At 39.1% G+C, this 13526-nt stretch overlaps 2 protein-coding genes across 3 annotated transcripts; both read right to left on the bottom strand.

The window, feature by feature from the left end:
• Positions 1-675: 675 nt before the first annotated feature.
• LOC101301411 (F-box/LRR-repeat protein 7-like) lies at positions 676-2392 on the bottom strand. 2 transcript variants are annotated; one of them, XM_004304596.1, is made up of 2 exons: positions 1966-2392; positions 676-1884 (listed from the first exon to the last, which is right to left on the bottom strand). In XM_004304596.1, exons 1-2 carry the CDS (start codon positions 2268-2270, stop codon positions 864-866), a joined length of 1326 nt encoding a protein of 441 aa, XP_004304644.1. In that variant the 5' UTR covers positions 2271-2392; the 3' UTR covers positions 676-863. The 2 variants fall into 2 exon arrangements, with proteins under 2 accessions (XP_004304644.1, XP_004304643.1); XM_004304595.1 differs by having other exon boundaries at positions 676-2392.
• Positions 2393-5474: 3082 nt separating this feature from the next.
• LOC101299324 (glycosylphosphatidylinositol anchor attachment 1 protein-like) lies at positions 5475-9157 on the bottom strand. Its single transcript, XM_004306313.1, has 6 exons — positions 9063-9157; positions 8888-8979; positions 8685-8784; positions 7540-8398; positions 7261-7394; positions 5475-6481 (listed from the first exon to the last, which is right to left on the bottom strand). The coding sequence occupies exons 1-6, from the start codon at positions 9155-9157 to the stop codon at positions 5536-5538; spliced, it is 2226 nt and encodes a 741-aa protein (XP_004306361.1). The 3' UTR covers positions 5475-5535.
• Between the last annotated feature and the right edge of the window lie 4369 nt (positions 9158-13526).

Genomic DNA, 13526 nt, shown 5'->3' with positions numbered 1-13526 from the left:
AAATTGCAGTCGAAAGTATGTTAACTCGGGGCAAGTAATCTCTACTGGTCTTAATCACCCAAGGCAAAACTATCAATGTCTTGAAATGCTCTTTTCACTCGATTAGCTTCTCTTATGTTTTTCGTGAAGCTAACTTTGTTGTTAATGCTCTTGCAAACCTAGGTCATAACATTAGCACAAATTGTATGTGGGAAGGGAGTGTTCTCCCCGAAGTCGCTATGGCTTTATCCTTTGACAATGTAAACGTTGGGTGCTCTCAGTGGCACTTCTCTTTAATGAATTGTTTTTACTATCAAAAAAAATCACCCAAGGCAAAACAGCAGTTGATAGGTTCTCAAGACAGCTCCTGAGATTTTCCCAACCTGAAGAATACAATGCTCAAATCTAAACTACACAACTAGGCTAAGTGTAGTGATGTAGTTATCTGAGGTATTGTTCCGAGAAGCTCATAGAGATGCCTATTGTACTAGTCATTGTCTGAAAACTAGTGCTATTACTTTCCTCTCAAGTTCAAATCCAGCCATGAGCCTAATGTTCAACAGAAAACATTCTGTATAGAGCAAACAAAAGTGAAACAGAAGGAAGAATAGCCAACCACAAAATCAATCAGTCTACGATTAAGCAAAGTATATAGCAATTCAAAGGGATTGAAAAGTGAATAAAACTGAAACCTTTAAGAGCAAGCAATGGAGCATTTTATTAGCACATCACACATTGATCATTCTGTACACATATATACAACTATTCAGAGCATCAGCTGCACTTCAAATCCATAACTTATACGATTGAAAACAGAAGAAGTGGTGAGACCTGTGATACATACCTGTTCATTTCAAACATTTATTAACATAAATACTAGTGAATCAAGCAACAGCTTCAACGAACTTATGCGATGCCCATGTCTTTGCAAAATCTGATATCTTGCATTGCTCCACCTGTACCCGTCTCAGCTGAGGAGAGTTCAGAACAAAAGATTCAATGGCTTCAGCCTGAATCCCATGACAGTGCATGATATCAACACTCTCCAAACGTTTACAGCTCTTCAACATAGAAATGATGGATGCATTAGTAAGCCCTTTACACCCTCTCACCTTCAAATCAACCAAATACTTACACGAAACTAGCATTGACATGAATTCCTTGTCAAACAACATTTCGTTGTATGACAAATCCAATTTCTTGAGTTTCTTCAAATTCTGTCCCAATGTGGACAGCAACCCTGGTTCCCTTTCAACAACATCACAGTTTATTAGTGCCAATTCTTCAAGGCCAGAATTCACAGCAGTCCCAAGTGCCTTTAGGCCTTCACCACTAACAAGACAACAACTCTGAAGCCTAAGACTTGAAAGGCTTCTGAAATTCGTAGCAACAGCCAATAGATGATCATTCTTAAGGTCAAGAGGCAATCGAAAATCAAGTTTTTGCAAATTACAATGGCATTGGCTAAAGAACCTGAGCAGACCCTCCCTGCTACCACCATCATAAATCAAAAGAGAAGCCAGAGAATCACAATTTTCGGCCAATTTCAACAGAACCCCATCAAGTATACTCCTACAAGTCCTGAGCTCCACTTCTTCAACACCCTGCAAGCACATAATGAATGACGAAAAAGAGCCTCCATCCCCAACTCCCTCACAGCTCTTCAGCTGCAACTTCTTCAGCTTTCTACAGCTCCTCCAAAGCCAACCCAATCCCCAATCACCAGCTCCAATCCCAGATAAACAAAGACTCTCTAAACCCAATTCAGCACCAGAATCCTCATCTGCAGAAACCCCATAATCATTTCCTTGTTCAACCCCAACTCCCCCAGAGCACACCATGATTGACAATTCCTTCAATTTCGGAAAACCGATGATCCACATGAGGAAGAGGGGCCTGGAGAGGCTGATACATAGAGAGGTTAGCTGGGTACATGCTGCAGAGAGAGAAGAGAGGGAGGACGCAGAAACTGGACCAGCAAAGAACCTGAGGCTGTGAAGCTGAGCACAGAAGGTACAGACCAACAGAAGGAGCTGATCAGCCAAAGTGGTCTTGCTTCTGGGATCAGATAACAGAATAGAGAGACAAGAGAGGAAAGGGTAGTGAGAGAGGAGGGAGGACAGAGAAGCTACTGTGGAATCGTCTCCGGTGAGACGGAGAGTGAGAGAGGTTCTGGAGGTGCGGTGGAGGTGAAGCCAGCGCTTGGAGACCAGAGAAACAGAGGAAGATGAAGATGGTGGCAGTCTTAGGAAGACTTCTTGTACAAGTTCATCACAAAGCAAATTATCCATCTTTTGGTCTCAGAATTTCTTCTTCTTCTTCATATGAAACAGTCTTCTGCTTCTTCTTGTCTGCTTGTTTGGACTTTCAGACAGTCACCTAACAAGGGGAGTTTTCTATTGACTATGGCTCTGGTGTTTGTTTTGGTTTCTTGCTTTGCTTTGCTTATAGGGCTGTTTCAAGGCGTGCAAGTCATACTCCAAGGGATTATGTGACTCACGCGCTACGACACCTGTTCAACTTGTTAACCGTAGAGATAGATTCCAACTGCTACGGCCGCCTGAGTTTCTTATTCTTAGCCGTCTCACATTTCTTAGCTTCATGATGAAACCAAAGCTTATATTCACCAACTACCAAAATTTTAACTATTCAGTCGTCTTTTTACTTGCATGTAATCAAGTAAATATACAACTCATGACAAACCATTAGGAGAAAGAAATTACTAAAATTAGTCATAAATTTAAGTATATACAAGAGAACTTGTGAAAATGAAGACTAGTAAATGTCTAAACAGCACGAAAAGAGCAAATTAAATTTGGTGCAAGACATCTCCATCACCATCTTTTTCCTAATGAATAAAAGCATCTGATTACAGCTTTAGGAGAAAGACATTCTCTATTTTGGTTCACTAAATCTTATTCATCATTTTCACAGGGGGACAATAAGGTTTTGGTAACTGATTGGGATCAACAAGTTTTTGTGAACGACATTTCTTTGGCTTCCAAAGGATTCCAACAACTAAAAACAAGGAGGCAACCAGAAATTTTAACCATATTATAAACATAGAGCTAAGGCACCAGTTATATGTGTCATCCATCATGCAGATGCTGTGAATGCTTTATACAACAGAGCACCACAACCATAGGTCTCTTGAAAGGGCATATATATCTAAAGCGATATTCTACCAACCAATACGAAAGGAAGAAAACACAATAAACATCATGACCACTATGATCTTTTCATCAGAACCTTGCAGTTTATGCCCCAAGATCCTTACCCTTTGGTAGAGTGTGGAATAATATGAACCTTAATTAATTTTGTATCATCTTCTTCGATAATGCAAGAGAAAAGGAACTTATTCTGATGGGAGTCACGGGACCATATCTAAGTCAGCAAGCAATAGTCCATAAGACATGGAAGGAAATGCTTTTTCACATCACTAAGTCATTCTATACTCGAAACCATAGCAAGTTATTGCCAAAATGTCACTAGGTCATTCTATACTCGAAACCATAGCAAGTCATTCTAAGAAGAGAGACAGCAAGTAGTATCACCTCAAGGCGCTCAATTGGAGTGATCATCTTCGACTGGCACTGCGTATCGGCACAAAGGACATAGGTGGCTAATCTCCATCCACTGGACAAGGCAATGTACATGAAAATGGTGTGTACAGGGCAACGCCGTAATGCTGCCGACAGAAGCAGCAGCAGCAAAATCACCCTGAATCGATGAAGTAGTTGCAGGAATCAATTTGGGTGGTGCTACATGTCCAGATCGAGGATAGACGTTTCCATCTCAAGAACGAATGCCTCCATCTCCATCTCCATCTCGAGAACGAGATCGAGGATAGAGGAGAGTCGTGTCAAACACAACCACATCAATGCTGTTGGTGGAGACGGCCGCCGTAAGCACCGGTAACAGCTTTTGAACAACTTTTGGTTGTTCAACATGAGGGACACCCATGCTTGTAAGAACATCTAATAATTTTTGCGCATAACGATTCGCATTCCGTGGCCGCTTGAAGCTTGAAAGAACGATGGTAACAAATTTATGAGCTATTTGAGAATGTTGTTCATAAGAAACGGGCATGCTGCGGTTAGTTTGGACGGCTCTTACCTTGTACAAATAAAGAGTGATCAGCACCTTGTCCTCCGCCCACGTCCGGATGCTGGGGGGGGGCGCTGTGTTGGTTCACTACCGTGTAGAAATAACATTCCTCTTCCATCTCCATCGCTCGCTTTTTTGTTTCCAAGATCTTCCAGGCTGAGCTACTACTTATTCCAACCCTATTCTAATTCAACCAGGATTAGGATACCCTCTCACTCACGGACAACGATCCCAATAAATATACCAAAGCTTATATTCACCTACCAAAAATTTAACTATTGAACCGTCTTTTTACTTGCGTGTAATTAATTAAATATACTCATGACAATGCATTAGGAGAAAGAAATTACAGCTTATTCGTATATACAAGAGAATTAGTGAAAATTGAGACTACTAAATGTCTACAGAAATTTAAACTATGTCGCAAAAAGAGCAAATTAAATTTGGTGCAAGACATCTTCATCACCATCCTTTTCCTAATGAATGAAAGCATCTGATTACAGCTTTAGGAGAAAGACATTCTCTATTTTGGTTCATTAAATCCTATTCATCCATTTCACAAGGGGACAATAAGGTTTTGGTAACTGAAGGGCATTTTTTTGGCTACCCAAGGATTCCAACAACTAAAAACAAGGAGGCTACACGAGAACTTAACCTTACATTATAAGCACAGAGCAGTGCACAAGTTATGTGCCATCCATCATGCAGATGCTGAATGCTTTATATATATAACTAAAGCGATACTCTACCAACCAATACCAAGGGAAGAAAACACCATAACCATCATGTTCACTACGAATTTTTCATCAGAACCTTCTTTAGTTTATGGCCAATATCCTTACCCTTTGGGCGAGTGTGGCATAATATGAACCTTAATTAATTTTGTAGAATCTTCTTCAAGAGAAAAGGAAATTATTCTGATGGGAGTCATTGAACCATATCCAAGTCAGCAAGCAATAGTCCATGATACATGGAAGGAAACGCTTTTTCACATCACTAAAGTCATTCTATACTCGAAACCATAGTAAATTATCGCCAAAATGTCACGAAAAGAGTTTAGAATGATTTTCTGGGAGTGCAAATGACATTGCCTTCCAGGGTCTAGTCTCAAATCTTGGCTCTCCACCTAACAAAATTAGAGTGTGAAAGTGTGTGCCACCTATATTTAGTGCAATGTGATGGTGTGTGTGTGTATTTCCTGCACATCTGCCTCACTCTATACTCTTTCTGAATTTGGGGTAAGCTTGAAGATTTACCTGAAGAGCTGATCTGGACACAAGCTTGTAAGCGCAGTGATGCCATCTCTAAACCCAGCAAAGAATTATCTAGCAGCCGCTATTCAGATTAGACATGTGATGGAGGTAACGAAAGAATGCAACACTCTTCATCGTGTGATTCGGTCGCAGGACTAACCATTCTCTAATTCATGGTAAAGTTGTTTACAGCATGTTAACAGTTGTGAAACAATATATGAATACATAAAACCCAGGATGGCAGGTGAACCACACCAATATATAGGTAAGTGGCACTATTCCAAACCCACAGAGATTCCACCCAAGACCAGAAATCACCCACACTAACGCTGCCGAAACCCTCGAATGCTCCTTTCAGAACTATGAAAGTCACTGGTGGAAATCCTACAATCCCCAGAACGAGATTACAAGCTGCTCTTAGCATTGTTCTCAGGCTCCTAGTTTTAACATCAAGGTTCAAAGGATGAGCCATCAAACACATGGGGACAATCAGTAACCCCCCAATTTCTGCTGTAGCGAAGTTGATGATTGACATGAGACATAAACCAATGAATGCAGCTGACAGAGTCACTGATTTTAGGATGGCCCACTCTTTTTGAGATCGAGAGTCATTAGCATCAGAAAATGGAGAAGCCAAAATCATGTACATAACTACAAGGCTGAGTACTGAAAGCAAAACCCAGATTATAAAGCTGGTTGTTGGGGTGCAATTGGGTATTTGACAGATGAAATACGGGAGTAATGAAACAACAGAGCCCCACAAGTAGACAACAAAAGATTTCTTTGCTGCATAAAGCCATTTCCATGAGCTGAGAGTGATGCAACCAGCACGAGTGGCCAAAGAACCAGAATCAGCGGCACTGAGCAATGGCGAAGACTCAGAAGCAGTGACCAAAGGAGCAGAATCAGCAGCAGTGGCCGAATTAGCAGGTTTCTCTGTGCTTAGACTATCATCAGAGTTACTGGCATCTACAAAGAGAGAAGCAGCCACCATGGGGAGCGGTGCAACTAGTAGTGCAAAAGCAATCATGTAGATGCCCACCGACACAAATTTACTGGGAGATGTTAATAGGTATAGGAAAAATGACTGATGAAACTTTTCTAGAAGGTTGTTTACAGATTGCACAACTCCTTCAATTAATCTGCACAAAGAACAAGAAAAACCTCATCCACATTGACACATATTTAAATATATTCTATTATGATGGTCATGATCATGGATATAGAATTATAAATCATATAGTGATTATAACTGGTGAAAATTATAAGAGAGGAGGAAAAAAGAAAAGAAAAAGGAACTGCAACAGGGAGTCTTGGCAAGCAATACATACATAATCAAATAAGATTAGGAATGTAGATGCTCCTATCTCCTATTGACATTTAAAAGACTCAATGCTTTCAGGAACCAAAAAGTTCTTAGAAGACACAAATATAGTGAATCCTGATGCAGATAATCAACATACTATAAAACAAGTTACCACATAATATAATTTCAACATGCCCTTTCTGAAAAAGTGAAATATGTATGCCTTAACTTCAAAAAAGATAAACAGTAGGTACTTGAGATTCTACACAGGAGATAGTTTTCTATTTTAAGTAAACAAGTTCCTCATGCAAATGTGAAGGGAATATAGATGCATGGCATCTCCTCTGACTTCCATGTAAAGGACACAAAGCATACTTTTCCTCTTTAATTTGTATTCCAACTTTCTAACAGGCAAGATATACTTCTTAAGGAATAACAGGAAAATGAAATCCCGGTGAGAAAAATAGTCAATGCAGTCATTTATAATATCTCTTTATAATATGAGATCAATCATAGCCACTAACTTATACTGATGAGAAGAAAATGTTATGATGCCTTGAATACATATCCATGAATTGAAAAGGGAAACTATGAAAGGTGTGACTGAGCACTAACCTGCCACTTCGCAGAAGGAAGTCATTTTGTCTTCTGTTACCCAAAGTATTAACTTTAGGCAAAAATTCCACAGTAATTGCATCAACCTGGTAATCACGAAAAGCGCCATGGGGACCGGTGGGTATGCCCAAAGCCTAACATCATGAACATAGCATGATATAAGTAATCATCCAGAGATGATTAACTGAACAAGTAATTAGATATCCTAATTGATCGAATTTGAGACTATAAACACAGACAGGCCACTATTTGAATCAAAAAAGAGCAAGTTAGACCTACCTGGTAGTACAATGAACTTGCAAGTGTGGCACTACCGTCAATATACTCTGCAGCTGGGATACCAAATTTCAACTGGGGATTTACGCTTCTAGCATAATGTCCTAGTGATTCAAACATTTCACCTAAAGTCTCAAGCCATCCCATATCAAGAAAAGACCGCAATCTTTCCACCTTTACCCGCAAACCTTGCCTATGTACTGCTAAATAATTCACAGTATTGATAAGGTCAAGATTTGGCATCTGTCCATTGGATGCCTCCGCATAGATACTTAGACTGTCCTCATATTGATAAGCCCGATCTCCAACCTTCATGACAAGGGCTGCAGCCATGGTGCCAGCCCGTTTAAATCCATCATAAGTCATCCTTTCCGTAAAATGCTTCTCTTCCATAACATGCAGATTATTGCTTTCAGGACACATTTCTGCATCTATTGTGCCCCGTCCACTGAATACAGGAGTGTGATAGTCTCTTAGCCAAGCAGAAACTGCAGCGTACTCTCCAAATTGGGAATCCGCAACGAGCCATATCACATCCTTGGCCAGCCAAGGAACTCTGGTAAGCAAGGAAAACACCGAGTACGCAATTCCCAAAGATAACGCCTCATTCTTGCTAACGTTTGCTGAATTAAGAGGAGTCACCAACACAATCGCTTCCTTCCCATCACCACGTGGTGCTCTTATAATTCCAACAGTGTTCACACCGTACAATGCACAACTAACGTTCTGTTCAATCCTTCCCGAATCAGGGCTAGAAAAGAAGCGCAGCGGGTGAAACTGATTCAACTGAGGGTGGAACTTGTGGAAACTAACTTCAGCACCTGAATTCGACATATACTGTGCTACCAGTCTTCGACTCCCTCTACAACATAATTCAAACGAAGTTAGCAAAACTCGTGATGCAACAGAAATGCAAGGATCCTCAGTGGATCAAAATCGTCTCAAGCTTGTTTTGAATATCAACATGTAAACAAAATCAAAATGCGTGCCCCATTCGAAGTCCATAAACCAAAAAGTAACCAGATCATTTACCATTCTACTTGTAAATATCACGACACATTAATATAAAGCACTTGAAAGTAAATTTAGCATTCAATCTCTAAACACTAAGACTAAGTAAGTAGCTGAAATTACAGCAGAAAACATACATTGCTGAGCCAACAGGCTTGGAATTCAAAGCAGTCAAATCGTCTATCAATCTATTCGCCTCCGCAACCTCCTCATCGGAAAGCACAGGAGCCACCGAGCCTACATTTTCAGCCATTGAAAACCTCATATCAACACTAAGCAGATCAAACAGAACAAACAGTAACGGAAAGCGAAATGAAATACAGAGAGAGAGATCGAGAACCTGGCATGAGCGAATTCTCGGAGATGTAGGTGTTCTTGGCGAGGACCGGAAGGAGCAGAAGAGCCAGAACGGCGGCGGTGGACAGAACGAGGCTGAAGAAGAAGAAGGAGCAAAACGACGGCGTTTAGGGACTGGTGTTGTGAAATTGAGAGTTGAGATGTGAGGGGGAGAGTACCTGAAGAAGAAGCTGTGAGAGATGAGGAAGATCCCGAGGCGAACGATGGGACGTCGTTTGGACTTGGAGGCGTTGGGCTTGGTCTCAGGGGCCATGGCCAAGGGAAGGTTGTCTCAGTCTGAGTAGTTTGTTGTGGGAAAGTGAGCAAAGGACTGGAGAGAGAGAGAGGAACTAGTAATGCTCGGAGGCGGAACCCGGGAGCGTACTCGGTGGGTTTCCGGTTTTGGGCCTCGTGAACAATTTGTTTGGGCTCGGATCGGTGTCATCATTTATTTTACAGAAAGTCACACACTCTTGCTGTGATTTTCAAAATTCATGCTCAGTCACTCTGGATGTATAATAAATATCATTCTGAATGTAAATATAATAGTGGAGAGAATTATTTTCAAGTAAATTTGTTTTAGTTTCAACACTTTTTTTTTTTTTTGAGAATGATAACAAAAGAATTGTATTCAAAATAAAAGAGATTACAAAACATGAGAATTATCGGTGGTGAAAGAAATTTCCCCACTCATTTCCCTACTACCAGAAACAGTTACGGGTTTATCACTATCAATGATATCCATGAGCCAATCAGGCCCAACCCCTGACCAAGATAACCACCCATTTAATCGGGCCACATACTTAGCCACTACTAAGCAACTGAGTGTTTTATTTTCAACACCTAGATGTAAATCAAATAGTAGTTGAGCAATATTTATTTGGTTAGTTAGTGACTAGATAAACACTTTTATTTGATATTCTTTATTGAAATGTAGAAAAAAAAAATTGATAAGAAAATAAAAATGTACAATTTTAGTCGAAAAACAAACAATTTTGTCCATAACTTTAAGCAAAAGTCATGCTCTTTGGAAAAGGATTATCCTTATGTTTTTTAAATAAAAGGGTGCCCAATTTCACAAAGTTGATACATGAATTGTAGTCGATCTATGGTTTGTTTGTTTATTTACTTTCTCCTTCATCTTGATAATGGAAAAAAGAAATTGTCTAAAATTACTAATTAGCGTTTAGCAGACAATTAGAATTTAGAAAGAGAAAAAAATTGTTTCTAAAATTATTAATTAGCATTTAGCAGATAGTTAGAATTTAGAACTATAAAAAAAACCAATAGAGATGAAGTCAAGTAAATTGAAAAATAAAATATTAAAATGGTTCACTGTTCCAAATGGGTTTAGACACTATCAAACTCATTCAATTCGAAGTCCTCTACTATACTGTCAATTGAACTCCTATGCTTATGGATGCTATCATTGAACTCCTATAATCGACTATCAATTGAACTCCTTTGCTTTGCCGACGCTATTATTGAACTCCCGACGCTATTATTGAACTCCTCTACTCTATCAAACTCCTCTCTTTAGTGACACTATAAAACTCATTCAATTCGAACTCTTGGGTTCAGACATTATATAAGACTCAAATTATATTATTTTAATTTACTCCATTATCTCATAGTACAACCTTAAACGGCTACGTTGAATTTAAGGGCAATAGAAATCCAATAGTATAGCCTTAAATGCATGTTAAAACTGCTAGTTAAATTAATAGTATAGTCTAAAACGATACGACAAATTGATTTTGAAGAGTATACAAAAATAAAAATAAAAGAGAACCATGTTTATTTCTAGTCGCTACAGAAATAAATAGGAGAGGATCATTTAAGGTCATGTTTCACCAGCACGGCACACAGATAACCTATGGCTATATCAACCCTCTCACTCGTCACTACTCCTCTGTGAAGTTCAAGCTACATGGCACATCCATGACCCAAAACACACCATTGCTGTGTAAAGCAAAACAAAACCTGAAACACTTTACAATGCTCAAGTAGGATAAATATTAACAGAAAAAATGAGTTGCAGTAAACGTGTGCCAACTTCTGGTGGGGTGATTATGAGAATGACAGAAAAATTCATTGGTGCTCTTGGAATAATGTGTACTTATGATTGAGGGGGTTTGGGTTTTCGTAATCTCTATGCTTTTAAATTAGCTATGTTGGTCAAGCAAGCTTAGAGGATTATTCGAAACCTAAAGTCTCTTGTTGGAAGACAAAAATTCTTGTATGCACCATGGTTCAAGTGAACCAACCTCATAAATTTACACATGGCGTAATCTGAGCCGCCCAAATCAAGGACTAAAATATTGACAATCACGGCAATATCGGTGGTTTGAAAAAAAGAAATATGGATTGATATATCAAGAAAATATAGAAATAACAATGAAAATGTTACCAAAATTTATATAGAAGTATATTCGACTAGAAAGATACATAAATAGAAGTCGTATACCATCGGTTGATCTCCATTCATGAATATATCCCTACATCTTATGATTAGTGTTGCTCTCGTCGAGCAAAGATGATGTTGGGATGATGATGTACATCTCCATTCATGAATATATCCCTACATCTCCATGCACGAGTCTATACTGAACTATGGCTAGTCACCTTTCGAGAATGGGTGCCCACTATGAGGAACAGCCAACTATTCTTGAAAAACTATTTCGTAAGGCTCAGGCGGCGGTCGTCCCCGGAGGGCACATTTTTGTGTTGATCGCCGACGTTGTTGTGCAGGTTTCGGGAACTTTTACGTCATGATAACATTGCTGCTGATCTTATAAGGGAAACTCCTAATATCTACATTGACGTAGATAAGATGTTCTTTGAAATTCGTAGCGTTGATTATCATACTACGACTGAAGGGTGGCGTTGGGATCCTTTGAAACTTATAGAGTCAAGTTCATTGTTGCAGCTAGGTCATCAATTGAGGGGTTACAGAGAAAGATGCTTGATAGTTTGGAAGAGGATACTATCAAACACAACCTGTCATGCATTATTCAGTGATTGGAGACGAGTCATGTGCGCCCCTTGTGTCGATACCTCTGCCAATTGTAGAAGAACTCCGTAGGGACCGTAGACAAGTCTCAATTGATCAATCAGCTAAGATAAGCCAAATTGTTCATCCCAAGTTGTGAGTAGTCCAACAACTGTATTAGTTTCTTGTATCATATATGAAATATATCAACAATGAAATCAGTAGCAATTTGCATGGATGCAGCAAGCATGGACAATCTACATTCTTGTGCTTTTACTTATTGAGGTTGTCTATGGTGCTGTGATGTATACCAAACTCTTATTTACAACCATAAAGTGAACTAAATTTACAACATTGACAACAAAATTGCTACATTTGTTTTATACATTTATGATCAACTTACTATATCGACAACCACTGTTCACAAACTTAAAAAAGAAAGTCACAGGTTGTGTAATTACTTCTAATAGAACGAGAGTTATAATGACTCTTTTTACCAAAATGACAGCAATTTTTTTTTGTCATTTGTAAATGTAGGTATCTCAAACATGTGGATAGATACTTAAGAAAATCCTTTACTTATTTATGCATCCTCACTATTTCCAATCCCTTGCTTTATTTTTTTGGCACACTTATTTGACCGATTCACAGTAAGTGGTACATAGCTTCACCAGATCTGCCACACCAAACCTTAGATTCCCAAGCGAGCCGAAGCTCTGATACAACTCGTTGTGAATCGGTCAGTAAGGGTGTCAAAAAACACAAACAAGCACAACACACCAAGAGAAACAACTACATAAAAAAGAACACCATACATATTTAAGGTCGTTCACTAAAACTTTTGCCCACACCCACCGGGCATAAACCAGTCTTGTGCTATGTTTATAATACAACCTGAAAGACTAAGAAAACAAAGACCCTCTTTCTTTTTTTCTTTTTTTTTCTTATCTCTCTCCTCGCTCTCGTTTCTCACTCTCTAACTGAAAATGGAATACACTTTGCTTTGGTATCTTCAATGCAAACGGTGCAAAACCAGGAGCAGAACCCCCTCCTTACACTGCCATAAGGATGCCAGATCTCTTAAAACTTATTCCTAATAGTGGTAGACTGGTAGGCAATAATGCCTTCTCTTTCTTTCATCAATAAGGATAACATTTCCTTAATGAAATTCCATTAATCAGTAGGAAACCAAACCAGCTGGGTAGACAATTCTCACACTATAAGACACTTGTCTTAAGAAAAAATTCATGGGCTGGAAACCCAGCACATAGATCACATGATCAGTGATTTATGCATGATTTCTCCTCCAAGGTCTTCTTGCCTGAAAAACTATTTAGCTCACAAATGTTTTAGCTATCCGATATAAAATGGGGCGGAGAGAGAGAAAAAAGAGAACTATATATAACAGCAAAAATTACAGATGATGGGATTCCCATCTAGATTTATTATACCTTCCTTCATAAACACCAATATTGTTAAGGTAGAAAACTAAAGAATCAGGAGGCTTTTAATCTGAGACTTGGTTTTAGGTTTGTTTCAAAATGCAGTCAATGACATTAAATATGAAAATCTAGCTGCTTATAAGATGAGACCTTTTTCAGTTACAAGGAATGGAAAGACTCAGCTACTGTCCTGACTCTCTCTCTCTCTC

This window comes from Fragaria vesca, linkage group LG6 (genome assembly GCF_000184155.1).
Source record: "Fragaria vesca subsp. vesca linkage group LG6, FraVesHawaii_1.0, whole genome shotgun sequence".
Lineage (NCBI taxonomy): Eukaryota > Viridiplantae > Streptophyta > Magnoliopsida > Rosales > Rosaceae > Fragaria > Fragaria vesca.
The sequence above is the reverse complement of the archived record's forward strand: the minus strand, read 5'-3'. Positions and strand labels throughout refer to the sequence as shown.